The 26,361-nt window shown below is 58.6% G+C and overlaps 1 protein-coding gene across 1 annotated transcript in view; it reads right to left on the bottom strand.

Annotated features, from left to right (window-relative positions):
* Positions 1 to 26,361, bottom strand: part of SHANK2 (SH3 and multiple ankyrin repeat domains 2) — a 457,214-nt gene continuing 430,853 nt past the window's right edge. The window contains exons 21-25 of the mRNA XM_081798461.1: positions 19,480 to 19,610; positions 18,233 to 18,344; positions 13,578 to 15,987; positions 3,606 to 4,027; positions 1 to 865 (exon numbers count right to left, since the gene is read on the bottom strand). Of these exons, the coding sequence (XP_081654587.1) occupies positions 699 to 865; positions 3,606 to 4,027; positions 13,578 to 15,987; positions 18,233 to 18,344; positions 19,480 to 19,610 (3,242 nt within the window). The 3' untranslated portion in view covers positions 1 to 698. The remainder of the gene's footprint in view (positions 866 to 3,605; positions 4,028 to 13,577; positions 15,988 to 18,232; positions 18,345 to 19,479; positions 19,611 to 26,361) is intronic.

The following is a 26,361-nucleotide window of genomic DNA, read 5'->3' as shown; positions in this document are numbered from 1 at the left end:
CTTAGTGCAATCGCATATTTATTTCTCTTACAGGGATTTTGGTTGCCATACAAGAGATTGAAGGATCGGGAGGAAGTGCAAATTACAGGAGCTTGTTTTTTTGTTTTGTTTTGTTTTTTTTCAAAATAAAGTTTTAAAAGGAATAAAAGCACAAAAGTAACAGCAACACAGATAATGCGAACACAAGTTACACAAACCATAGTGTGAAACATATTAGTTTCTAAAAAAAACAAAAAAAAATTCGTTAATGGGAAAAAAAAAATCAATATTTGTGGCCCACACACACAAAGTCATTGCCAGATCACCTGGGTAATGCTTGCTTGTTCAGTAACTCAGAAAGAAAAAAAAAAAAATCACCATTTTACTAACTAAAGTACCACAAATAATCCACTTTGTGATATGTAAAGTTCAGCAAATCAACAGTCACATTGAGTCATTTTATATTATATGAATTAACTTAAAATGTGCACAGACACCCTGGAGAAGGTGTCTTGGCAGGTATACATAATTTACATCTTGAGAGATTTTGGTTTTGTATACACAATGTTACAGAGACTAGGCATGTAAATGCAATTTATTTAAATTACAGTAGATAACAAAAGTTGATCTTAAAACCTGGAGTAGTATTAACATGATCTTTATATGAGCAGTTTGACTTGGGTCCCACCATTGAGGAGGTCGTGGAATAGGGCCTGGTCCTAATGTGTCCAAGGGGGGCGGGGAGGGAGAACAGTGGGCGGCGATCTCAGTGAGGAACTATTGCTTTCTGTAGCAACACCATCGAATAGGGCTAGAGATGGGTTCATCTTGGCAACATGGGTTACTCTGTTGGTCAGTGCAGGTTCTGCGGGGTCCTGTGACTTTTCTAGAATAAGACAAGGCAAAAATAAGTGACTGCCCAGCTTTTTTTTTCTGTCTTGCACTCTGCTTGCTTCTGGTTAGTTGCCCGTGGCTTGGCGTCTAAGAGAGGGAGTGGCAGCCAAAGTCCAGTGAACCTAAAGCCACCAGATGGCAACCTAGCAGCGCCTTCCCTTCCTGTCCTCTCTTGTTCTGGCGTGTCGCCTGGCACTGAGCGTGGAGGTAATGCTGAACAGTAGACAGAGGAGGGAAGAACCAGGGTGAGCGGTGCACTGACTGAATTTTGCTCTATCACCAAATGGAAGACAAATAATGGCCCAACCACCACCTTTTCGTTTTCTGAACACTCGCAGGTGGCCTCAGGAGGCCGCCCATGGCATCCCCAGCACACCCCACGACCAAGAGACGGAAGGTGCGCGGGACAGAAGCGCCTTCGTGTTCAAATGATTTCATGTTGGATCGGGGCATTCAAATACAGGTTGCCCTGCAGAAGGGTTTGGAACAGAGAAAGGTCCAAAACTCAGTTTCCAATTCAGGGGCATGTGGCTGGAAAAACTGTGTATGTGCGTGTGTGTGTGCGCGCGCGCGTGTGTGGTGCATGTTTGTTTTGGGAGAAACTGCTGCATTGTGAATTGTAACCACTTTTGAAGAAATAATTGTCCTTCGATGACGAAGTTCTAGCAAAGATAGAAAATATAACACAGCTCTGCTGGTTCAGATGCATCCAAATAAGGTTGATTTAAAAAGGTCATACTTTTATAATTCCACAGAAATAGTGTTATTAAATCACAAAAGTTTTTTTTTTTTCTTTAACTTTCTAGCACTGAAGTGGCACAAAGGCTGCCTAGTAGACCAGCCACTTTTTTTTCTTAAAATATTGTGCTTATAAACTATCTGTACAACTATTTAAACTTGCAGTAAAGAAAGAAATTTTAAATTGCTAAATTTTATGTGTTCATTCTAGAGCTGTTCCAGACCTAATCAGACACTTGATTGTGAGCATAAAGAAAAGAAAGGAAAAAAAAAATCATGTTTTTATAATTAGAGATGGGCTAGGCTAGTTCTGAAATCATAATAAAAGCCAAAACCTGCTGTTCAAGTTTCTTCCAAGTGTGGGAGAATGTGCTGGAGGCCTGGCTGGATGTCCGGTGGCTCCCCGTGCAGGTGGCAACCTCCCTTGGAAACCGGAGGTATTGTTACAGGGGAGGGGACTCCAGGGAGGAGAGCGGGCATGGCTCAGGAAAGCCTCACGAGAGGGGCCTGGCGCAGCCCGGGAAACCTCCCTGGCTTTCCTTCCTTCGTTTGTCTGCCTGCACCCTCAGCCTGTAGCCCACCGTGTGTTCTCAGCCTGGGGTCCGGTCTAGACGCCGTACCCACTGGGTGCTCAAGAAGCCTGTTGTAAGACAAACTGGGGGGCTGTGTGGACAGTCGGAGACAGAGGGGGAGAGCCCCCAAGTACCATCTTCCCTGGCCTCAGAGAGCAGAGAGGCTGTCTTGGCAGAGATGCTCACCCTGGGCCGGGCTTGGACCTGACGTCATGGCGCCCCACCCGGCTCCAGGGAAGATGCCGTCTCCCCCACCGCAGCACGCGCCCACCGTTCACCTCGTGTCCCACCCTCGTGTTAAAGTGGATGCTCACCTGCTCTGATTTTGCAGAATGCAACACACTTTCAGTTTAAAAAAAAATTGCGAAAGGCAGAGAATCCCCTTCTCACCGTCCTGGAGACACTCCTGGCAGATGACTGACCGCTCTTCCCCTGGAGGGGACTTGGGACCCAGGCAGCCGCACACTGGCTGCTTCCCATGGCCAGGTCTCCCCTCCTCCTTGGAATCGTGACTTTGTGCTTTGACTAACTCCGTGTGACATCTGTTTGGCCACCTTGGAATTATGCTAATAGATTTACAGAAATAAAGAAAGCTAAGCAAAGCCGGGCACGATCCCATTCAGACTCCCCACCATGACCAAAAACTTCATGGCCAAAGAACCACAGATGCACATTGCAGGAGGAGATGGGGTAAAGAATCCAGAGGAAAAAAAGATTCTCTACCTTTCGGGCCTAAGAAGGGGCACCGGACAGACAGGTCTGGGGTGTCTTACCGCAAGCAAAGTAGAGGAAAGAAAGGAGCAAGTGAGCTTTGAGTGCCCTCCCGGAGGCCACAGACTGAGGCGGGCCTGGGTGGTGAGAGCTGCCCGGAAAGCAGAGGAGGGAGGTCTCAGGAGGTATCTAGAGGACACTGGTGTCTGCCTGCAAGAGCAAGGGTCCCGTGCTAAATCGACGGGGGCGTCCCTGGGACCGGGCAAAGTGAGGTCATCTGCATGCTGGGAGGCAAGCTGTGCCTCTTTCCGTGGTGGCAGAACTCCCTCCCCATGTCCCCTGCTGCACAGAAAGAGCCCGTGAAGCCCACGTGGAGAGTGGGGGCGTTTCAAGGCCTTCGCTCAGCCACACCTGGACACACTCGGCATTTCTTTGGGTACCAGGAGACAAACCCATGGAATGGGGTTGGTGCTCACAGACTGTGCTTGGCCGCCCAAATATTTCAGTAGAAGCCCATCTCTACTTATAACAAGAAGTTTGTAAAGGTAAAGAGCAGCCACCCTTATCTGTCCAGCAGCTGTTTCAAAGCCCTTTCTATGTTCATCCGGTGCCCGACCCGAGTCACCCCAAGATCTATTAGATCTTCCTTCTGAAGGTTTGGTAGGTGACTGCCGTCAATCTCATTGTCCATGAAGGTCTCTTTATGCTCACCCAAGTTTAGACTTTCCAGCCAATCCGCCACGTCTGGTTTAGTCCACAGGTGCACAGGCTTAGTCGTAAAAGGCTTATTTGAGATTGGCTGTTGCAGTATCGAGGGGGATGGTGACCTGCTGCGTCCCGCTGGGTTCAAGCCAAACAGGTCCCCGGACGGGGGCTGGCTTGGAAGGCTAAAGACCTCTGAGAGAGTGGGAGAAGGAGCGGCAGCAGCGGCGGAGAGGGGGGCAGGCAGGATCTCTTTACTCAGCTCTGTTGGTGACACCACAGGGCTCGGGGCACGTCTTGTTCCTGAGGTCCTACTCTCAAAGTCTGCAGGCCGGCTCTGCAGAGTGATGGGCTGCGAGGTCCCCGGGCGAACCGTGAAGGTCACCGTCGTGCTCCGTGTACCTGAGACGGTGCTCATGACCTCTGGACTTCTGAAACAGCAACAGAGACAAATAATCACAAGCCGCATCATGACGTGGGTCAGCGGGATGCAGACTGCCAAGGTCAGGGGCGTGGCTGGGGGGGAGACACTCTAGGGGCAGCCTCGCTGGCAGTGAGCAGACGACTTGCCATGCCAGGACTGGGGCAGGGCAGAAGGGGGCAGGAGGCAGAGTTCTGAGAAGAAGCCACAGCACACCAAGGCGGCCCACTCACCTGGCCCCTCGAGGGGGCGGCTGCCGGGTGGGGGCGCCTGCACCGTGTGAGCAGGGAGGGCCAGCCTGGGGCGGCCAGGGAGGCACATGAGGATGGGACCTGCACAAGGTCCTGCTCCCTGGGTGAGACGTGTCTGGTGATGTCACAAGTACACCACCAGTATGAGCAAAGGACAGCTTTTGCCTCCGTTCTGGCACGTAGAAGGACGAGCACCCTTGGGGAGAGACCCTCCCTCTTAACTGCCTGTCAGGCCTTGGGCTTTTCGGCTTGAAAGGACAAGTGCAGGGAAGGGTCCCTTGCAGGCTGGTCCTGTTGCAGTGAGTGGGAAGCCCCACACCGACTTGGGGGCACTCAGGGTTTGAAGAAACCATCCACGGACCCTGAGAGCAAGGAGTAATTTGCCAGAGTGTAGTCCGTACTGACCCGGAGGGCTAAACCCAGAACTGCTGCGACTTTGGGTCCAGTGTCGGCGGGGCCATTTGATTGCGGAATGGAGTGGGCGTGCTAATGTTTTCTCTCCCCACATGAAGGCAGTGTGGGAAGCTCAGTGTCGGTAGGTAACGATCCTCACCAAAAAGCAGAAATCTGAAAGGAACCCCCTTCTCCCAAGTGGCCAGGGGAGTCCTTGGGAGTCCCCCATGTCCTTCCTGCTCTGGCCAGGCAGGTGAAGCCCGAGGGGTTGGAGTGGGGTACACTCGCGCCTCTGAGGCTCGGCCTTTACTGGCCTCAAGGAGACGCTGGATGACCTGAGGGGAGGAGACTGCATCTCAGTGCCAGGGAAGTCTCTGGTCTTTGTGCTCAGCTGCGCAGGGCCCCCTCCCTGGGTCTGGCCAAAGCCCACGGGAGGCTTTCCAGCCACATACAGAGAACAGCCACGCCTCTGGGCTCTGGTTCATGCTCTTCTCTGCTGTCCCCAAACGGAAGGCATTATCCACGCTACCAGCCCAACAAAGCCACAGCCAACAGGGGAGGTGGCAAGAGTAGGTGTGTATTTCTTGTCTTTTGGGCTCATTCATGTGAATGTGGACCGACCACCCACCCCCTTCCGAAGGATCCCTCCTACTATGGGTTCCTCCTCAGGATTTGGACTTGAGATGTATGAAGCCTGGCTCCACCTAACACCAGCGTAGGCACGTTTTAGCCTATGAGTCTCCATGTCTTCATACGTGAAATGGGCTCCTCTCCCTCCCAAGTGGGGAGAGTCGGGGTAGGGTGTGTTCGGGAGTGTGTGAGGAGCCGCACAGGTGTTGCCGTGGCGGGTGATGAAAACGGACAAGGACAGGGATGGGGGGGGCCTCTGTACACGAAGGGGTGAGCTGGGCACGAGGCCCAGTCAGCCTGTCCTCTCCCTAGCTTTTCTTTGCTGCGGTGTTTTCTCTGCCACTGGTGTGTGGATACAAGCACCCCATGTCAGCTACCTGGGTGTCTCCAAGCTTGTGACACTTCTGCACCGGATGGCAGTCTCGGCTGCTTCAAGGACGGGATGTGGAAGCAGCAGGTGTAGAGGGGCCTGGGCGGACTCTCACTTCGATCCTGACACAAGCACTCCCAGGGGCAGGTGGATGCGACTGGGCCAGGGACAGCCACCCCCAGAGTGTCCCCATGCAGCTTCCTGGAGGGCCGGGTGCCCCGGGTGGGATCTGGTACAAACAGGAGACCTCCGTCAAGAACCTCCGGGGCCGTGGGTGCTGGTTACTGGTTATACTGGCCGGTAAAGGCAGCCCATCCACCGCTGCCAGGCTCAGTTACTCCAAATCCAGAAGTAGGAGCCCCGATGGTGCGAGCTGTAGGGACGGGGAGCCAGCACCTCTGGGACCGAGATCAGGTTCTTGAGAGAGGGGTGGAGCAGCAAGGGTTTAAGGAGAAAGCTGCATGTTCTGCTGCTCGAGTAGGATCGGAAGACCCACTCCACTTCCGGCTTGGGCCGAAGCGCGCGCTGGCAGGGGGTGCTGTGGAGTGTCCTTCAAGGCGGCCCGTGCCCTCCCTGTGCCTGCTCCACGGCGCTGGGGCACCTCTGTTTTGGGAAGACTCATTGGTTCTGCTTTGATACAACAATTAAGCTAAGGTGGTTGAGTAGGCGCAAAGCCGCTCCATCCAGAGGTGATCTGAGTTGTTCATTAGGGCCTAGAACCTTTGGGGAAGAGACGACGTTTTTGTAAAGTGGGTAAATCTACAAGAGCACCTTTGCTCAGGTGTTGCTTTGTCGTAACAGTCCTGATGTGCTTTTTCTAGAGGTGACACTGCATGGTGACAGTGTCCATGTCCCTGACTCTGGTTGGACCCACCAGGGCAGCACAGTCAGGGAGGCGTCCCCCAAGCCCGGGCCACACTGAACAGCGGGCACCTCCAAGCCAGAGGGTGGCTGTCTGACCGTTTCTAGGTAGCTGGGATGGGTTTTTTTTTTTTTTTTTTTAAAAAGGAAAGCCTTGCAGGCAGCTGTGTTTGTTGTTGGAAACAAAGAGCAGGCTCTCCAAACACACTGGTGGGTGGGTGGGGGCGGGGGGAACAGCACACACCAGAAATCAAGGCAGTTTTGCGAGTGGCACTTACTTCTGTTCAGCATGACCCTCTTCTGTGAACACCCATCACGAGAGCACATGAAAATGACAGAATGGAATGGCTTGAGACAACACTGCAAAATTAATTAAAATTAAAAAAGAAGCTTTTTTTCGATGGATGAAATGAAAGCGGGGGTACAGATGTCGGCTGAGAATCTCCTGAGGCTGGTTCCTTTTTGGCCAGGGAGGCGGGCAGAGTGGGCAGTCCGCCTCGCTGGCCAGGACAGAAGATGAATACGGGCCTCACTTTCATGTTTAGAATGGGAAACTCACGACCCTGCCTTCTTTGGCTTGGGATAATGTGAACATAAAGAAGAAAATTATCCAGGGAAAACCTGGTGAGAAAGCGAGGACCACAGCATCGGAATGACATGAGCCTCTGCCTGAAGTCCTCAGAGGACCAGCTCGTTGCTAAGACCCTGTCGAGGGCTCCCAAGCCGTGTGTCCTTTGTCTTCTGCAGCTTGGCAAGCCCAAATCGACATTCCTGGTGGGGGAAGGCGCCCCGCAGGTACCTGTGCTTTGCTTCAAGTCTCCACCGTGAGCTGAGAGCCTGGCAACTGATAGTGGGGGGATGCCGGATCCGGCCACGAGCTTGGGGCCGGCGGAAAGTCGCCATGGAAAAGAGTAACTAACCAGAGAGTCTGAGAAGCAGAGCAAAGGCCCTCCCCGGGCTGGCCCATCCTGCCCTCCTTCTCAGTAGTTTGATTACTCTCGGTTCATCACGCTGACATTATTCACTGGATCCTCCTGGCTGCAGAGATCAGTACGTTGCTAAGCAACCACTGGGTTCCCGGGTGGAACACGCAGGAATCTGTCGCCCTGATTTAGAACACAGACACGTGCACACGCACACACCCTCTCTTGGATCAGCTCTAGGCTGCCTTTTTAAATCAAATCCATATGGAAACCGAATTAAAACAAGAATTGAGAGCTGACACTCTCAGAGACGCATCGTTATTTCATTAGTCAGAACCAGTTAACTGGGGTGGGGGAAGGCAGATTCAGGTGGCTTTTTCAGTGTGTTTACAGATTCCATCTGGCTTTTGAACAGCCACTGAATGTGGGCCAGAGGCCGCTCGGTGACGCCGGCGAGGTGTATCTGTTGTCCCGCACGCGAGCTGGGGCAGCGGCTCTGAACCCGTTTGGCACCAGACTGTCCCAGTGTGACCGGTCCCACCTCTGCGTTTCAGTTACCAGGGCCTTCTTGTGAGGAACCCGTCTCGTGTGGACACGGCCCTTATTGCCAAAGTGCTCTTCTGAAGTGGCCCTGGGACGGGGGGGTGGGGAGGGCAACCGAGTCATTCCCACACCTGCCTGAGGCCCGAGCACTCCGTGTGTCTCCCTGGCTCCAAGCCTGGGGCGTGTCGGTGCCTCTGACACCTAGACCTCACGGCCGCCACGAGCCCTGAGCACCACCAGGGGCCTCGGCCCACAGTCGGTGTGCGGTGTCCTTGTTGCCTGAACGGTGGGTGGATACTGGTTAGCTTGTGGCCTGACTGGGAGTGTGGGTGGGCGCCTTGGGTCCGCCAGGAGCCGGGGGTCCTCCTGCCAGAACGTTCGCATCCAAGCAGGTCAAAAAGGCACCCCGTTTTTAGGGAGCAACATTCACCCCCCGACGTGCTCCTGCCGACCGATCCTAACATCCAGACGGGAAAGTGAGAACCTAGGAACCACACCTGTGATCATGGGGAAAGGCTGTAACCGGACTGGAATAACCTTCCTCGAATACGGTCTACAAGAAAACACACCAAGAGCAAATTTCATGATCCCCTGTGCATACTGCTCACCCAATTACCTACCCTTCCATTCACTGACATCTCCTTCCTGTTTCAGTTGGTGGCTGTGAAACGGTAAAACCCCCGTGACCCGTGACGGTGTCGAGGTTAAGGGAATGCCGTTCGGCAGCTTCTGTTGAGTCGGCTTTGAAGTCTATGCTCTGGGACCAGCTGGGCGGAGATAATTTTTTAACAGCCCAGACTGACTGATTTCAAAGCCAGGCGGCTCTCAGGAGAATACTGCAGAGCCCGGGAGGCGCTGGAGGCACTGGCCAGCGAGGGCGGATGCAGGGGGCCAGCTGTGCGGGGCCTCGGGAGGATGGCTCTCCTCCTCCGAGCCCATTTGTGCCCCCGGGAGGTGGAGGCCAGGCCAAGAAGAGCTGGGTGACCTAGAGGGGCCTTAGGATCCAGCTGATGCCATGCCCTCTGGACGGAAGCTGAAGGGGGACCCCCACAAGCGTACGTCCACTGCTTGCTCCCCCCCGGCCCACACAGGGTGAAAACAAGACTGACTCCGTGGCCGTGGACTTGCTGGATACAGCAGCGCATCTGTCTTGCTCCGGAAGGGATGTCTGCGTTGTCTGGGCTGCCAGAGCGCGGAACTCAGGCAAACGGAGCTGCCGTTCTGGGATCCTGAGGCCCTTGGCCTTCGAATCTGCCCCTTGGTCTGCAGAGTGCAGGCCCCCTGGCCTTGCACACGGACCCCGCCACAGCCGGCGAAGGGCACCTGTTCCACCACGAGAGCTGCTGCGCTGGACGGCTGCCAGTAACCGTGACATGGAGGTCTGGTTACGCGAAGCCTGGGGCGGCCGCCCTCTTGCGGGACGCACGCAGTCTCGCTCTCCCTCCCCACCCCAAGGCCCGCCAGCCCTCCCTTGGCACAGAAAGCATTTTCTGGCCTCCGGGCTTCGTGCACGTTGTGCCTGTGCCTGGGATGCTCCACTCCTGATTTTCTGCACGTCTGGCTTCTTCTTTTATCTCTGGTCATTCAGAGGTCACTTCCTTAAGGACTGTCACCTCCTTCCTGCCCATGTTGACTTGGACTTGTGAACATGTCCCTGTTCTTTTGTAGCACTTGGTGCACTTTGGGTTTGTTCATTACTACTTGTCCATTTTCCCCTTGAGAGTACAGCTCCCCGACGGAGGAGACACCTGGGATGTGTTCCAGTTTGGGGATGAGTCCCGGGGCTCAGCACAGCTCCTGGCACAGGAGAGGTCATCGACAACTCTGCGTCTGCTTCCCAGCTTCCAAGGGCCCAGGCCTCTGCGGGTGTGTATCCCTCCTGCTACTCTCCACCCTCAGGCCTGGCCCTGGGCTCCTACAAAACAGCAGCTCAGGGACTCCCAGCCAGTGGACTCAGGAAGCCCTGGGTCGGGCTGGGCTTCCAGGCTCAAGGATGGAGTGTCCCATCAGCTTCCCATCTGTGCCCTGGAGCGTGTGGGGGGGCACACTGGGCCACGTGACTTCAAGCAAAACACCACTTGCTCCACAATGGGGAGAAAACCACTCCTGCAGAGCCCTCCAACGCCACAAAATCCTCAGGGGTCGTCTATCACCAAAGGGGATAGGACATCCTTGCAGCCGTGGACAGTGCCTTCACCACGCTGTCCTAAGGGCAGTGCGGCTGGCCGTCTGCCTGACCCTGAGCTTCCCGGGAAGGGCTGGGGCTCCGCAGACTCCTCACAGACGCCCTCAAACCACAGCTCGCTTTGCTGTGACTCAGGCTGACACTCTCTTCAAAGATGAGGTCGCTTCTTGGAAAAACCAGGCTTTCCCCAGAGCTGCCTGGCGGCTCCTTCCTTAGTGGGGTGTGTTCAGACAGGGCCGAGGAGGCACCACCAATGTTGGTACTCAGGAAAGCTACTTGATCATGTTCTCGCCCCTGTATTTGTAATCAAGACATCTCCAGATCCCGAGTCTTCTCTGGTTTTGGGGAACAGACCGGAGCTGCGTGGCTCAGGTCAAATTTCATGTCCTCAGGTGAGCGAGGGTCTCGTCCCACCCTGGGCTCTAGCGAGAAGTGAAGAGTCTCACCTCAGTCGCTAAGAAGCACCCAAGGGAGCAGGTAACCCCAAAGGGGTGAGGTCCAAAACTTGAGCTCTCTTGGGCGATTGAAACAGTTTCCGTGGAGAGAGGATTTATGCATGTGTCGCTTTTCATTCTCCCTAGAGAAACGCCTTTGCTTCTCCCCAGGATGATGCCCTGCATTCAGGTCCACGCCTCACGCTGCCCAGGGCCACTCCCAGCCCGAGCTCCGGGATGCATTTAAAAGTAGTGGGGAGCCACCCTGGCAGGTGATCTCCAAACGGGCAAATACCCGGGCTTGTCAACCGAGGCAAGACCCAGCAAAGGAGAGGCTTGCCTCCGGGGCAGATGCACGTGCGAGGGGGCAGACTGGCCCCACCTAGGGTTGCTGCTCAGCAGCTGTCACCCACCTCACCCTTGTCAGCAGCCTCACGGCCACAGCTGACATCCGCTTCGGGCTTTGCCCGGTGAGGCTGTGAAATCAGCAAAGCCACAGTAGCTGGTGGAGTGCCCAGTGTGGCGCCTGAAGGCGATGACTTTTCTCTTTGTCCCTGGGGCTCAGGACCATCGGATGCCCAGGCCAACTCAGTGCCACCCTTGGCCGAGAGCCGAGAATAGGACGCCACCTCTGGGTGCTCAGCAGTGCCAGAGGCTGCCTGGTGACTGGCCTGGCCTACCGTCAGCCACCGGGTCACCAAAGAGAAGGGCTCCGGCATGCAGCTGGGCTCAGGTGAGCCGCAAAGGCCTGGGGACGGCCCGCCCTCGGCGATCTCAGCCCTGCAGACAGCTTGGGCAGCCGCCCCTTCCTCCCAGGCTGATCCCTGGCTCCTGCAACAGCTCGGGAGTGGAACCCTGAGATGCTCCCTGGGTCGGAAGTCAGGTCTCGGCCTTCCGGCGGGGTACTCCTGGCCGCACGTCCACCTCTCTGACCTTCAGTCCGGTCATCTGCACACGGGAAATAATGGCAGGCCCTGCGTCAGCGGTGCCCGTGGGGCGTGGTGCCCAGCGTTTGGGGAGGCCTCGAGAGATGTCGGCTGATGTTCTCATTGTAAGTGAACTGGGTTATAAATAACAGAACAGACCGGAGGTGGCTGTTCTTGGCATCTGAGCATCGCTTGGAGGTGGTCCTGCAGCTGCTCTCGAGAAATCCAACAGGATTCTGCCAGGTGACGTCCGCTCTGAGGCCCCTCCCACTGAGGGAAATGCAGGCGGGGAAGCCCTCGGGACACATGCAGCTCGACACCCACTCTCCCCTGCGCCCCCAGGAGCTCACCCAGTTGGGAAGGGAGTGGAGGTGGCGGGCAATCCAGAGGCCCCTGGATTGGGGTGGGAGGGCTTGGGGCAGCAGGGCTTAGGCCTGAGCAGCTCTTGAGTCATCCCTTCAGACTCTACCGAGCTCAGACAGTGGCAACGAGGGGAAGCGCCAGGCCAGGCCCTCAGCCTGAGTCCTGGCTCGGTCTCCCGCTGTGCACGGTGCCCAGCCACTCAGTGCTCCGCTTCCCACATCTGGAGAAGGGGTACGATGGGTACCCGCTCCCCTGCACTCACGGGCCAGTGTTCTGTAAAATGTGAAGCACTGGAGAGAAAGCATCTCCCTTCTTGTGCTTTCACGTGACGTAGCAACAAAGAACTGTATTCTCACATACAGGGAAAGGGCAAAACTGGCTAGTTTTAAGATTTTCCTTTCAGACTTTAGAGTATGTAATATTTGTAGGTATGTAGGTGCAGACGTCCCCCAGAAATGGGGACTTTTTGCAGACTTTGTTTTCAACTGGAGCTATTTTCTGAATGTCACAGTTAGTGGATGGAGTGTCGTCCCGCTTCTCTCTACCAAGGCTGGCCTGTCATTATTTCTCTGAGTGTACTGGGAGCCATCCGAGTAATTTATTTACATCCACACTGAAGGGTAACTGGGAAAACTGGCTCTCGGCCCACCTCTGCAGGTCCAACCACAGGGGGTGTCGCTGGTTAATGGGCTGAGACGTTTGAGTCAAACGCCTGTCCGGAGGGAGCACGAAGAAAGACTCGTTAGTCAAAGCGACGAGATCTGGGAGCAGACAGCAGTGTGGGAGGCCAAGGAACAGCCGCGCGGGACCGTGAACGGAGCTGCGTCACGGGGAAGAACGCCCAGCACGGTGAGGGTCCGGGGGAGCAAACCGCTCTGGTGACAGTCACCCCAAAGCTCTAGGTGGAGCGCGAGAGGCCTGCCGTAGAGCATGGCATGGCTCGCCAGAGCCTTGTGGCTCCGGTTAGAAGTGAGCCCTCATATTCTACCTGCAGCCGCAACGGCAGCACTTGACGCTGCTGAAACCGTGAATGGTCACCCCCGGGAGACGTGGATGCCCTCTTCCGTGATGCCTGCCTGCTGGGCTGGGCTGGGCTGGGCTGGCGGGGGCGGCGGGGGGGCCGTTACCCTCTGAGCTCACTAGTGAAGCCACAACCTGGCACCTTCCCCAGCTCTCCAACCCGTCAGTGACCGGAGGAAGCGAGAAGGATCCATGCACACTTAATCACACGCGCACGCACGCCACCAACCCACTCGCTCTCCTTTGGCATGGCTACTCCCTGCAACCAGCTGGGCAGAGCTCAGTTTTGGCTTCTGTGAGGCTCCAGGATGACCTTACAGGGGGTCCTGGCAAAGGTTTGGAGGACATGGAACGACTGGGACCAGAGCACGTCTGTGGAAGCTGCAGTGGGGCTGGCCTTGTGCGGCTGCGTTTCACTACAGGTCTTCACCTGGGGAGTGCCGCCTCCTGCCAGGATGGCTGCAGCGTGTGCACTCTGCCGGAGTCCAGGAGGGTGGGCTGGGCGCTGTGCAACAGGTGCGGCCAGCACAAAGGCGTTACGGAGTCCCCCTTCACGTCCGCTCTGGCTGCTTCCCGAGGGCCTTTCCTGGTCGGCCCCGACTGGACGAGGCAGGAAAGCCGGCACGGGGCAGTCTGCGTCTAAGCCACCTGCGGGACTTACCTTGGAGCGAGGCCGGCAGGCTTGGTTCCTGTGGGCGAATCCAATCCTTCCCCCGGCTTTGCCGATTTCTCTCGGTTCATTTGCTGCAGGATTGAGTTCAACTCACTGATCACGTTTGCCTTCGGCCCTGAGCGAATTGGGCTTCTCACCTCAGAGACGTCCCCCCACAACTTGGAGGTCCTTGGCGGTGTCACCTTCGTGGCCCCAGGCTGGGCGCTGCCCGGCGGCGGCGGGGGGGCCGGGGGAGGGATGACGAAGCTGTCCACGTCCTCCTCCACTAGCGCGTCCTGATAAAGTGCATTGCTTTTGGGAATTATGGGCTTCACTTTTGGCTTCGGAGGTACTGGGGGCTTGTCCACCGTAAATGCTTGCCCATCTGCATAGACTGTGCAGGTGTCCACGCTCTCCCCGCCTTCAGAAGACAGGGTGGACATGCTGGACACTGTGGAGATGGTGCTGGTCGTCTCGAGATGGTGGTCGCTGCTGCTCCGGCTGTCCACCTCCTCGATCCCAGAGTCCGTGACTGCGTCAAAGTTCTCGGGGGGTGGCAGGAATGAGGCAGGCAGGCAGTTGGAAAGGCCAGCCGGCTTCTTGCTGTCTGCACAGTTGGCTGGTTGGCTGGGGTTCAACGAAGGGGACTGGGAGGCGTCCTGTTTCTTCTGCTTGACCAGGTCCGTGAGAGCGGGGACAGAAGCGATGCGGTCATCGGGGATATCAAAACTATTTGCAAATTCCAGGGGGGGAGGCAATGGCTCTGTAAAAATAAAATCCTCATCCAGATCCACGGATGCCAGAGGGGGAGGAGGGATGCGGAATGGCAAAATCACCGCCTCTTCCACGGAGCCCGCCGCCACAACGGTCCTGCTGGGCACGGTGGCGGCGGGCTCGGGGCTGGCGGAGATCTGTAAAGCACCTTCGGTTTCGGGAGTGCCTTCTGGCACCTCGGGCAGCGAGTGGTCTGGCTGGGCCTCCACATCAGCTCTCTCTCCCTCTTCCTGCAGCCGGTGGTCGGTGGTGGCTGCATCCACGGTGTGGACCATCAGCAGGCCGGCCGATCTCTGCTGGGACGTGTCCACGATGTTGATGAGCATGTGCTTCTTGTCCTCGCCCTTCTGGTCCTTGCCCAGCTCCGTCTCGTACTTGTTCTCGGTCTCCTGCCGCCTCAGGGGCCCCCGCGTGTTCTGCCTGGTGACCGGGGGGAAGCCTGCTTCCACGCTGGGCCGCATTTTGGTATCGATGTAGAGAGGCTTGTGGAGGTCGGCCTTGGGGGCTTCCCCCTTGGGGCCCTGTTGGGACTCCTTCATGGCTCGGTCCCTTGCAGACAGCGCCAGGGCCAGCGGGGAGCTGGGGTCCAGCAGCCTGCCCGTGAGCGGGTGGACGTAATTCTCAGGGCCAGCCATGCTGCTGCTCTTGGGGGGCACGGCGGGGCTGCTCTCGGGGCCCTTGGCTTTGGGTGTGGAATTCAGCGGCCTGCCGGCCTCCCCCTGAGCTGTGGCCTCACCGCCACCCACCAGGTGGTTCTCGGGCTCCCTGGGCGGTGCCCCCGGCATGGGCAGCGACAGCGGCTCGGCGCCATCCTCCTCGCCGAAGCCGACCTCTTCGGGGAAGTTGGAGGAGCGCGCCCGGGGGGCAGGCGGCCCCAGACCCACGTCCTCGTCCCCCAGGTCTGTGGAGAGGAAGGCCGGGGAGTTCCTCCTGGCTTCCAGCCGCTTCTCCCGGTCGCGGACGGCCCCAGCGATGGCGGCGGCGAAGGGGCTGCTGACGGTCAGGCTGTCATCGGGCCGCAGCTGGCCCGGCTGCTCGGGGGCCTGCGGGTCGATCTCCGTGCTGCTGCCCTGACTGCTCTTCCCGCTGCTGCTGGTGGAGGGCTCCTTCACGATGATGGTTGGGATGGGGATGGAGCACGTCTTCTCGGGGCTGTCCTCCACATTGGACTGCTTCACCAGCATGCCCTTCCGCCGGGCGGGCTTGGCGGGGACGTACACGGCTTTGCTAGCAATCCTCCCCACCTCCGAGTACGGGTTTTCCGGCATCTGGCCTCTCTTGTTGCGGAAGTTGGCCTGGGCGGCGGCGCTGCGGCTATAGAGGTCCTCGGAGTCCAGGGAGTAGCGGTCCAGCTCCCGCCGGTAGTACATCCCCTTGTCCCTCATCACCGTGGCCACCGTGTCCGAGCGAGCCGCGGGGGGCACCTTGGCAGCGGAGTTCTGATTGAACGCCGGCTTGATGGTCCCGTAGACTCTCGGCGTTGGGGACTTGGGGCAGTTGTAGGTGGTGGGGGACGGGGGCGGGGGGGACGGGGGCACGGACTGCGGTGGGGGGGGGATGTCCTCGGAGGTGTCCGGCATGGACAGGCTTCTGGTGAACTTCAGCATCGGAGGGGCCAGAAATTGCCGCTCTTCCTCCGTTATTCCTGCAAGGAGAAGGCAGGCTTAAGTTTTAAACTGTGACACTGACGCCCCACCAAGCTCCTAGGTTTGTGACACGCTACATCTGCACACGCACAACGAACCACGGTGCACACTTGTTCACAGAACACAGCACAAGCCACCACGACAAGAGCTTACGTGGCCCATCTGAGCCCCCCCAGGAAAAGACAGGAAACAGGGAAAGAAAAGAAAAAAAAGAGAAAGGTGCTGGGTTGCATCGAGTGCGTGCTGTTGAGATGTTCTGCATGCAGCGCCCACAGCAGCGGGTGGGAGGCACGTGCGAGGCCAGGCAGGTGCCCGGGGCCACGAGCTGCGTGTGAGCACGTGGGTGCGCGTGAACACACACTGGGGCTGGGCCGGGTTAGCACACATCTGTCCGGTCAGGATCCGCCAGGGCCCTGGGGCTGTTTCTGGCACCTGGGGGCGGATGCTGTCGTGCTGCCCATCAGAGGCCAGGCCCATGTGACGTGGGCGGGGCCGCTGCTGAGGGACGTGAGAGCTGGCCTCGCCTGTGTGACAGGGGCCCGGTCGCCAGGGGACTGGCGGCTTGAGGTGTTGGCGCTCCCTCAGGAGAACGGCTGTGAGGCAGAGAAGGCCCTTCTGGCTCTTCAGTACGCCCGTGAGGGGATGGGGCCCAGACTGCTCTTTAACGCAAGACGCCAAGCCCAGCCAGGAGCGGCTTCCGGAGCAAACCCTGGGCCACTGGCCTCGGGAGCCTCCCCGGGTCCTGAGACCCTCTGGGCTGGGCTGAGGGGCCAGGCGCTTTCCACCGTCGCCACTAACCTGGGTCAGCATTCGGCTGACTTGGCACAAAGTCAGGCCGTGTCCCAGGACCTGACCTAGCGAAGCAGCGCCTGTTGGGTGTGAATGTGCCGAGGGGCCTGGTTGTGGTGATGGTGGGCGCCCGGCCTCGCTGGGCCTGGCTCCTCTGTGTGGGTTGACTGGGCAGGGCCTACAGACTCACTTTCCGGTGGTCTGAGATATTGAAACGTCAACAGAATGCACTCCAGGAGATGGGAAGCAGACACACAGGTGGGAGGGACTCGGGTCTCACGCTGGGGCATGCAGGGGCTCAAAGAGGTAACAGAATGAATTACTTCCAATCAAAAACAACTTCTAGGACAAACTACAATAATTTATTCCAGTGAAAATTTCCATTCGATAAGGGTATTCCCAATTTAACGTACTCCTGTGGGAGGGTATTGTGGCATCACATGGACGGACTGCTAAAAGGCCTTCTTGACCGTTGGCTACCCGTGGGTTGCCTGCCAGCGATGCTCCCAAGGAGTCATAATTTAAGAATACACCTTACAGAGTAAGTGTAGGGGTTGCATTCAGATCACACATTCCAAACCACAAGGTCCACTAACCTGATAGAAAGATTCTGCTGTCTGACAGGAGGAAATCAATTGTTATTAACCAGGTACAGAGCCAGGGACCCAGCCTGGCGTCTACGCTAGTCTGCGGTGGCCCCGCACGCCTGGGAGGGCGGGTTTCAGGAGCCAGATGGCACCTCCACCAGGGTCACTACCGTCTAGTCACTGCTGTGAGCCACCTCACACTGACCAAGGAGCCAGCCCCCCAAAGAGCAGTGTGCTTCCAGAAGTCATCCCGCAGTGTTCCGAAGGGCCAGCCTGGGATGGCTGGGTCCGCCGGTGTCCTTCACTGGCCCAGCTCCTCTGAGAATTTACGTGGTAAAGACAGTGCTGGAGTATCTCACAAAGGGGCTGCCTGGCAGGGTCACAGTCACCTCGCCTGGACGCCGTCAGTAGGTGTCACCGGGACATTAACAAGGAGGTACGCAGCTTTCTACAACACACCGTACGTTGGTACATGGCCCCACCACCCCCAGAAGTGTGTCCACCTAGCTTGCCCTGTGTAACGTGGCAGTTTCATTTCGGGCAATGCGGGGAACGTGGGGATCCCATTGAGCAGGGGACCCCCTCCACCTGCCAATCTGATCCCCGCGGGGCAAGGGAGGGGGCTTCCCGGACCACCCCGGTCTGCCCTCGCCTCCCTCCCAACACGTGCCCCCTCACCCTGCTGGTGTCAGCACAGATAATGTGCTTGCAGGGCTGGATTTTGTTCCAGCAGGTAGAAGGGTTCCAGCCTGCTGGCGCATTCAGAGGCCCCCGGTGGGTGGGCCTGGGGGGCGGCTCTGCCTGGGTGCTCTGAGGGCTTCTCTGAGAGCCAGGGGCAACCTCTGTGGGTGTAGGCCATGCTTCTTACCTATTGATTTCTGCCTTCGCATCGTACCTCGGGGGAGGCCCAGAAACGGGCCTTTCGGGCTCCCGGGAACCGTGGGCGTCATCACGGCGATCCCCTGTCGTTCATACACGGACTGCAAACCAGAGAGCCTAGAGTGAGGTGGGCCCCGACCAGCCCTACCCCTGGCCACCAGGCCCAGAGGGTGTCACAGCAGCCTTGGGCAGCAGGCACCCGTCATCCGGCTTCCCGTGCTGCTTCCAGCAGCAAGCTGCGTCCAGCCGAGGCTGACGGGATGCACCAGCTTCAAGGACCCAGAAGAGGCTCTCCCTGAATACTGCCCACTGGCTCCTGCCCTCTAAATGCCAATGTGCTCAGTGGAGCCGTGGTCTGGCCGACCAGCCCGAGAGAAGGGGCCAGGGCCACTGCTGTGTAGGGGAATGCACCCAGCGGCTGGTGGGGCAGGAGCCTCTGTCTTCCTCCACAGGCCAGGTGCTGGTGTGAGTGAGCCAGCTGCAGGTGGGCTGGCCCAGCAGGAACCTAGGGCTTACCTCCTTCACTTGGGAAGCAGATTCCCGTGCAGCCCCCACCCAACCTGCCACTTCCCTGTCTGTACGGGGCTGCCGGCTTGCCCCCCCTACCCTGCGGCATCAGAGGGGGACTCCCGAGTCTGGGGGAAATGGGTGCAAGCTCTCGTGCATCTTGTGCTCAGGCCCCCAAGAGGGTCTTCCTCCCCACCCCGTCTCCCCAGGGCTCAGGGCGGCTGCCTAGCTCTCTGGGACCCGAGGCTGGGCTGGAGGGTGTTAGGGCCTGGGAGGGGCGGGGCTTGAGATGCAGCCAGAGGCTGCAAACAAGGCGGGCAGTGAGGATGGTGGGCAGGGCCGGGGGGAGGGTGGGTCCCGCCGGGGAGGTTGCCCAGAGCTTATGGGAGCACCCTCCCCCGGGGGTTCTGGAGATGATGTGGTTCCCAGGGTGAGCATGTCCATTGTCATCGCTAGCAGTTGCCTCTGTTTTAATGTGTGTCACACAAAGCTATCCTATCCAGTGGGCAATGTTCACGGGGGAAACCAAGTGACTCAATGTGAGGTGGGTTCCAAGAAGGTACTAAGGAATCGTGACCGGGACACTCAGACCTGCCGCCAGGCACAGACAGGGCGCAGGTGGCCGAGTCTGGGAGATGGTGAGGAGCACCCCGCCTGCACAGCCTGGAGCGCGTGAGCTGCCACTGCCCAGATGGCCCGCCCGCCATCCCCCAGGGCACAGCCACTCACGTTCATGTCCGAGACAGACGGGAAGCACCGGCTGGTGGGCCGCTGCTTGATGGTGGCCACCCTGGACTCCATGGCCACGTTATCAGCAGCGCGGGATGGCTTGGAGGCCGGGACTATCTCCTCGGGTTTATCTGCAATGTGAACATGATGGTGGGAACAGGTGTCAGGGGTGAAACCCCTGGAACAACCAGGGGCCTGCCTCTGGTGAGGTGCCCTCCACACGTGCACAGCCATTTCTGGGCTCTGGCCTTGACCATGCAAGCGGGCGCACGGCACCACGGCGTGGAGCACGCATGCGTTGGTCTGCCACATGCACTCACACCGTCACACCCCGGGAGGCGCACGCGGACAAGATGGGGGACAAGACCCTCAGTGACACAGCCTCGGCCCCCGCGGCCCCAAACTCCCCAAAAGTCACATCTTCACTGGAGCCACTCGATTCGTGCTGACAGGACTTACTCTTGACTGTGTCAACTAAACCAGTGTTTGGAATCTTTTTAAGAGCTCAGAGGCATGGCTCCTTTGTAACCAGATGCAGTTGCCGGGCTGTAAGGCCCAGGGCCCAGGGCTGGAGGCAGTGGGTGCAGCCAACTGGGCCATGCCGGCCAGCTTGGGGGGCCACTCGGGGGTTCAGCTTGGGGGCCGGCTTGGGAGGCCGAGCCCGCACTGCCTGGGCAAGACCTGATTTCCCAACAGTACCACATTCTCATTTCTTTGTGAAAAAGAAAGTCAAGGGTTAGTTATGAGTGATTCTTACAAATTAAAAACTTAAGAAAATTTTAAACTAAAACATTAACTTTTTTTGGAAAACTTGAAAACTTCAGCACATCCCAGAATTGCCTTGACGCCCTGGCTTTATCTGGAGGATGCCCGAGACCCTGCAGAGCAAGGATCCTCAGTGGGGTGTGACCCACCTGCCCTTCCAGGAAGACTGTGGCCGGGTTAGCATGAAGCCAGTGTAAGGGGAGCCTGGTGGGAACAGCCCGTTTTGGAGCTGGGCACAGCACTCTCCTTGTTCCCCCAAGGCTATCCAGGCCACAAGCCCGAGGCCTCCTAGCATCCCCAACCCTTTCTGGGGTCTGGTGACTCCCCACAAAGTACATGCCGTCGCAAAGACCCAGGCCCCGAGCCGTGAGGTCAGCACATGAGTGTTGGAGCAGAAAGGAGCTCTGGGCATCAAGTCCGTCCCATTGGGTGGGACAGCCACTTATAACAGGGACTTCCAAAGAGGAGCTAGCCCCCTGGAAAAGCCCCCCAGAGCCCCAACACTCTCAGAGCCCCAGACCAGGGAGGGAGGGTGTGGGTGGGGGGACCAGGGCCACCCCAGCCTCCCAGAGCACCTACAGGCAGGACTCTGACATCTGCTGGTAGCTGCTCACAAAACTCCTAACTCCAGAGCTGCATCCTGGGTCAAGGGTCGGCAAACTACGGCCCTGGGGTCAAATCCTGCCCGCCGTTCTTGATCTATGCAGACTGTTTATATTTTTAAGAGGCTATTAAAAGGAGGGAAAGGAGAATGTGCCACAGAGAGCCTGTGGCCTGCAAAGCCTGAAACTCTCACTGTCTGGAAAATGCCTGTGCCTGGCCAGGACCCTGCCCCAGTTCACCTGCCACTGAGCCACGGGCACAGGATTCAGGCAGAGGAGCCTCAGGGACGCTGTCCCCTGATACACGTGGACCCACGCCTGCCTCTCCCATGTGAAGGGAAGACCCGCTCTTTCCGTCTGTCCTGCCCTGCCCTGCTGTCAGGCTGGCCTGCCGAGGGCATCTCCTGCTCCTCGTGGGTGCTGGGGATGCTAGTAAGCGTCGGCCCCTTAAGGAGTTGGTCAGTGACACCTGCCTCTCTGGGTCACTGTGTCCTCCTCACGGCTCCTGGAGCTGTCCTTTCCTCCTCACCTGTGCTCAGGGCCGCAGAGGAGCCATCATCCCCAGCCCTCACAGCTGCTGCCCCTTCTTTCTCTCCTGTCCTCCCCTTTGCTGGGTCTCTGTCCCTGCAGCTGTGCTGTGCACACCCCACGATCCCAGAAAGCTGCTTCCTCCAGGAAGCCGTCCCCTCTCTGATCTGGGCCGGGATTCCTTCCATGGCTGGGGTCTAGCTCGCTTCTGTGCAGAGTCCCTGATGCTGCCCCGCCAGCCGGGCCACGCTCCCTTGACCATGGCTCAGGGGCCTCTTGCGGTGGTGCTCTGGTGGCACTTGGCTAGCCTCCTCGGTCCTCGTGGCCGTGCCCGGAAGCTGCGGCCCTCGAGGCAGCTGTCGGTTTGCTTCTGCTCAGGTGCAGGGAGTCGGGCGTCCTCGGAGCTGGGAGCCCGTCTGTGGGGGTCCAGCCTTCGATGCAGCACACGCAGCTCGGGTTGCTCCCTCCGGGGGCCTCCGGGACGTGGAGCCCAACACATCCTGTGGGAGGCCCTGCAGGTGGGGCGAGCGCTGGCCGTGCCGCCGGCCGCGTCGCACAGGGAGCCCGGGGCGGGATGCTGTCCTGGGATGCAGAGCTAACCAGCAGCATCTTGGAGAGCCTCCTGTTTCTAACTGTTGCTTTGGTTTGAACCCCCTTCCCCCTGCATGCCGTGGGTCTGCCACGCAGTATTGGAGTAGTGCCTGGGTTTTCATGCGCCCTGAATATGCAGGTGGCAGACTGTGATCATGGAGCTTCTGGGCACGTGGCAGGCACCCTAAAAATATGCCTTGAATGCTGGGCGTGAACAGGTGAGGCCAAGGTCCCGTGATAACAGTGGTCCCTGGTGGAAGTTGTAAATGCCTCATTTCTCACCCTAATGAGAACCCGGAACAACCCGGATCTGAGACGCTGAAGGTCATGCAGATAAAAATCGGGGACCAGGTGGTGGGAGCTGGGGCTCCAGTTGGGGTCATCCAGCCTCTCCACCCCCACCTTGGGCCAGGGGTGCTGAGCCCCGGTGGGCAGTGGAGATCTAGGACTGTCATCAGAATTGCGGAGAAGTCCGGGCACTGTCCACACCACACTCACCCGAGACAAGAGGCCACCTTGGGTGGATAGCCTTGTCTTTGTTGGACACCTTGGTCCTCCTGCCTCCACCCGAATGTTCTTCGGAGCCAGAACAGCAGAGCATCTTGGCTTGTGGGGGGTAAGGCTGGGAGGTCCTGCTGCTGCTTCAGTGAGAGCCACTTAGCATGGTTTGTGTGATTCGCAGGGAGAGACGCTTCCCCAAGGGGCCTGGGTCCCCTCCTGGCTCCGGTCTCAGGGGGAGCCTGCCCGCCTGACTCAGGACCACTCAGGCCCCGTCTCCGAGGGCTTGTTTATCAGAACACGAGCCATGGCTGCGAGGCTCTAAGGATTATTGTTTTTATTTACAAAAGCCAGGGTTTGGGTCTCTATTCGGGGGCTCCAGATGAAAAGGATTAGTGAGTCCAGCCCCCTGCAGTCCTAAAATGAAATACTCTGTGGCTAAAAACAATCCTGCAGACACATCAGGAAACTGGCAAATCTTAAAAAACCAGCTAGTAGAGAGTTGATGAGGGGGCTCCAGAAGCAGCCGTGTATTTTAATTTTCTAAGCAAACTTGCGGTCTGTTTAGAGGACAGGGGTGATGCTCACTGTCCATTAAGTGCAAGCTTCCTGGCGAGGGGACGAGCGCGCTCTAGGTGGGGGGTGGCGGATTTGGCAGCACGGTGAGGTCGCCCGTGGGAACCAGAGCAGGGAGTCCCCACTGCCCCGCCCAGGAGCACACCCTTGGCTGCAGGCAGGCTTCAACACGCGTCATCCAGTGTGCCCCGAGGCCTCCTGCTGCAGAAGCCCATGCCCCACCAGCCAGACCTCGGGGTGAGGCCGTGGGCAGGAGTTCCTCCCCAAGACGAAAACACAATCACCACCAGCCGCAGGGGCTGGGAGCAACAGCTGTGGCCAGCTGGGCCCCCGCTGGCTCAGTCTCCCCAGGAGGCAGGGAGGCGTGGGGACAGCCGCTCTGAGCCCAGCGGGCTGTTGCTAGCCCGAGGGCCTGCCGGAGTCCCCCGCCTTCCAAGGGACGGGCCTGTGGGTGTAGCCAGAGGCACCAGCAGGCCGGGAGGCCGCGGTGAGGCCGGTCCCACCACCTGGTCTGGTTTGCACCCTGAGCTGCCCAGGGATGGGGGCTCTCCTGGTGGCCTGTTCATCCTTGTGCCCACGAGCACACTGTCTGGGGACGAGGGCAGGTCCTGGAAACACCAGAGGACAAAAGTAAGGGGTTCTCGAGACGAGGAGCTGGAAACTGCCTGCAGCCAAAGCAGATGTCAGCCTGGAGGGGCCAGGGCTGGGGGTTTCTCACTGCCGCGACAGTTTCCTGGAACTGAAGTTTATTCTCCATCAGTCTGGAAGCCAGAATCCCCAAATCAAGGTGTCGGCAGGGTGGTTCCTCTTGGAGGCTCCGAGGGAGGATCCTTCTCGCCTCTTCAGGGTTCCGGGGCTCCAAGCGTTCATTCCTGGCTCCTCCAACCTCTGCCTCTGTGGCCTCCTGTGTGTGTGTGTGTGTGTGTGTGTGTGTGTGTGACTCTATCTCTCCTGTGAGGTCACGGTCATTGGGTCAGGGCCCATCCCAGTCCAGTATGGCCTCATCCTGAGTACATCGGCAAAGGCCCTGTTTCCAGATAAGATCCCTTTCATAGGTTCTAGCTGGACGTAGATTTGGAGGGACACTACTCAACCAGTATGGTGTAAAGGCCTGGTTTCCCCCTGATGCACACGGCTCCTCTGGAGTGTGGGGAATGCTTCTGAGGAGGTGAGCCCAATCACCCAGAAGAGAGGGGCGGGGGCAGTGTGGTGGGGCAGGAGCTTCTCTGTAGGTCCACTGATGTCTGATGCTCCCCGCTGCGTGAGGCCGGACTGTCCTCTCCCTCACTGCAGTGAGGGGCTGGGCCTGTCAGCCAGCATGGGCCCCTGGAGCCCTGCGCTGCACCCCATAGTTCCCTTGGGAGCTGGGTGGGTTATGGCCCCTGAGCCCTTTGGGGTCTTGTGTGCACACCAGCCCCCTGCTCTGGCCAGGGTCAGGAAATAGGAGGGAGGGGCACTCAATCTCGAATTGCGTCCAGTCTTCTCAGCTGTTCAAAGCAAGGAGGGTCCCTTGCCTGTCCTCTGTGTCGATTCTGCTCTGGGCCATGATGGCCACAGGACTGTGACTTGTCTTTTCCCGCAGTCCGGAGTGTCTGGCTGCTGGAGGCGCCCCTGAGGGAGGAGGGTGAGTGGATGGGGCCTGAGGGGTGCAGGCCAGGGGCACGCCCTGGACAGGGGACTTCCTTGGCCAGCTCTGTTGCGCAGTGCAGCTCCTGGGAGCTGGCGCTGGGAGGCCTTCCTCAGGACAGCGTGGCACACAGTGGGGCGGTGGCCTTGGATCATGGGGCACTCAGGTACAGATGCAGTTCCGGGAAGCTTTCTGTGTCCTGGGCACCCACCACATGGGCTTACGCAGTGACCGATCCTGGAAAGGCCACTGGGAGTTTCCCGGGCAGCCCCTGGGGGTGGGGGGTGGAGGCCGCGGAGGGGAGAAAGGAGGCGCTCCGTCTTGGCGCTCCAGGACCCACGATCCTGCCCCCAGATGTTGCCTCGTTGGATTCTTAGACCCACCCCTCGATTTCAGCATTCAGAATACCGCCTTGTGTCTTTGCCTCAGTGCCGAAGGTCACGTGATAGGGTCCACTCTGCGCTCTCCCCCACCCCCAAAAGCAGTTTTGAAATTCTTATGCTTCTTTCAGTTGTTGAGGTTAGTTGTTTCTAGCAGCCAGGTGAGAAATGCCCTAAAATGTGGATGCTGGGGAAGGAGGGGCCTGAGTCCATCAGGGCCCTCGTGGGGCAGGTGTCTCTGCTGTTCACAGCACGGCGACCGCCCCTACCCCATGCCTGTCGGCTCCCTCCTCCCCACCAGCTCAAGCACAGAAGGCACGGTGCAGGCCTCTGGGAGAGCCAGGGGCTTTCCGGGAGCTCGAGGGGGGCGGCCCCTGTCCCCCCCCCGGCGATGGCGGCCAGCAGTCAGGGGTCCAGCCCTCCATCCAGTGCCAGGGGCTCCGCTGGCCTGCACCCCAACCACCTGCTGCGTGTGGCCGTGGCCCGGACACAGCATAGAGGCTGCCGGCTGGTAGGGCAGGCCTGGCCGTGATAGCCTGAGGGTCCCGCAGCCTTCATAGTCATGATGATGAGGACACAGCTCTGGGGGGAATGCACAACACGCTGTGGGGACAGGAACCACAATGGGAGAAGTGAAGCAGACGGGACAGACTGAAACAGGACGTGGTCCGGAGCTGGGCCCCTCCGGAGACCCCGGCACGGGGAGGAGACAATGCAAGGTCACGGCATCTAGACGCCACGCTGACAGCCACAGAGGGGTTCTCTTCCAGAGGGTGTGTGGGCGGGGGCTGGGGACAGACACTGGGCTCGCCCCTTACCCTTCTTCTTCCGGATGGAGGCTTGCAAACAGAAAGGGGAGCGTGAGTCTGGAGATGGCAGCGCTCCTCCATGGCCTGGCTCGGGGGCTGGAAAGCCTCACCCTCACCCGCAGCTCACGGTGGGGTGGGGCGGGGCGGGGGAGGGCGGCGGCAGACACGGGAGTCCAGGGTGTCTAGAGAGCTGCATTTATGGCTTTCCCAGGAACCCGGGGACGGGGTGACCTTCTCTGTCCGACACGCCCTGCTGGTAAACCTGCTTCCTGGCTATGGATGAGGCACTGTCCCAGGGCGTCCTTCCTACTGAGCTCCCTGCCCCTGCCCCTCCAGCACTGTGCCAACGTGGCAGGTGAGTGAGAATGGGAGCAGACGGCAGGAGGAGCCCCACGACCCCGCACGGGGGGAGAAAGGCCACGAGACACTGTGGCCCCTTGGAGAAGGCGGGGTGGCACGTGCTGTCTGGTTTTAACGGATGGGCAACGGTTCTGTGGTCATCCCCA

This window comes from Leptonychotes weddellii, chromosome 11 (assembly GCF_054177405.1).
Source record: "Leptonychotes weddellii isolate Sample4059 chromosome 11, ASM5417740v2, whole genome shotgun sequence".
NCBI classification, from domain to species: Eukaryota; Metazoa; Chordata; class Mammalia; order Carnivora; family Phocidae; genus Leptonychotes; species Leptonychotes weddellii.
This window is presented reverse-complemented; position numbering and strand designations above follow the sequence as displayed.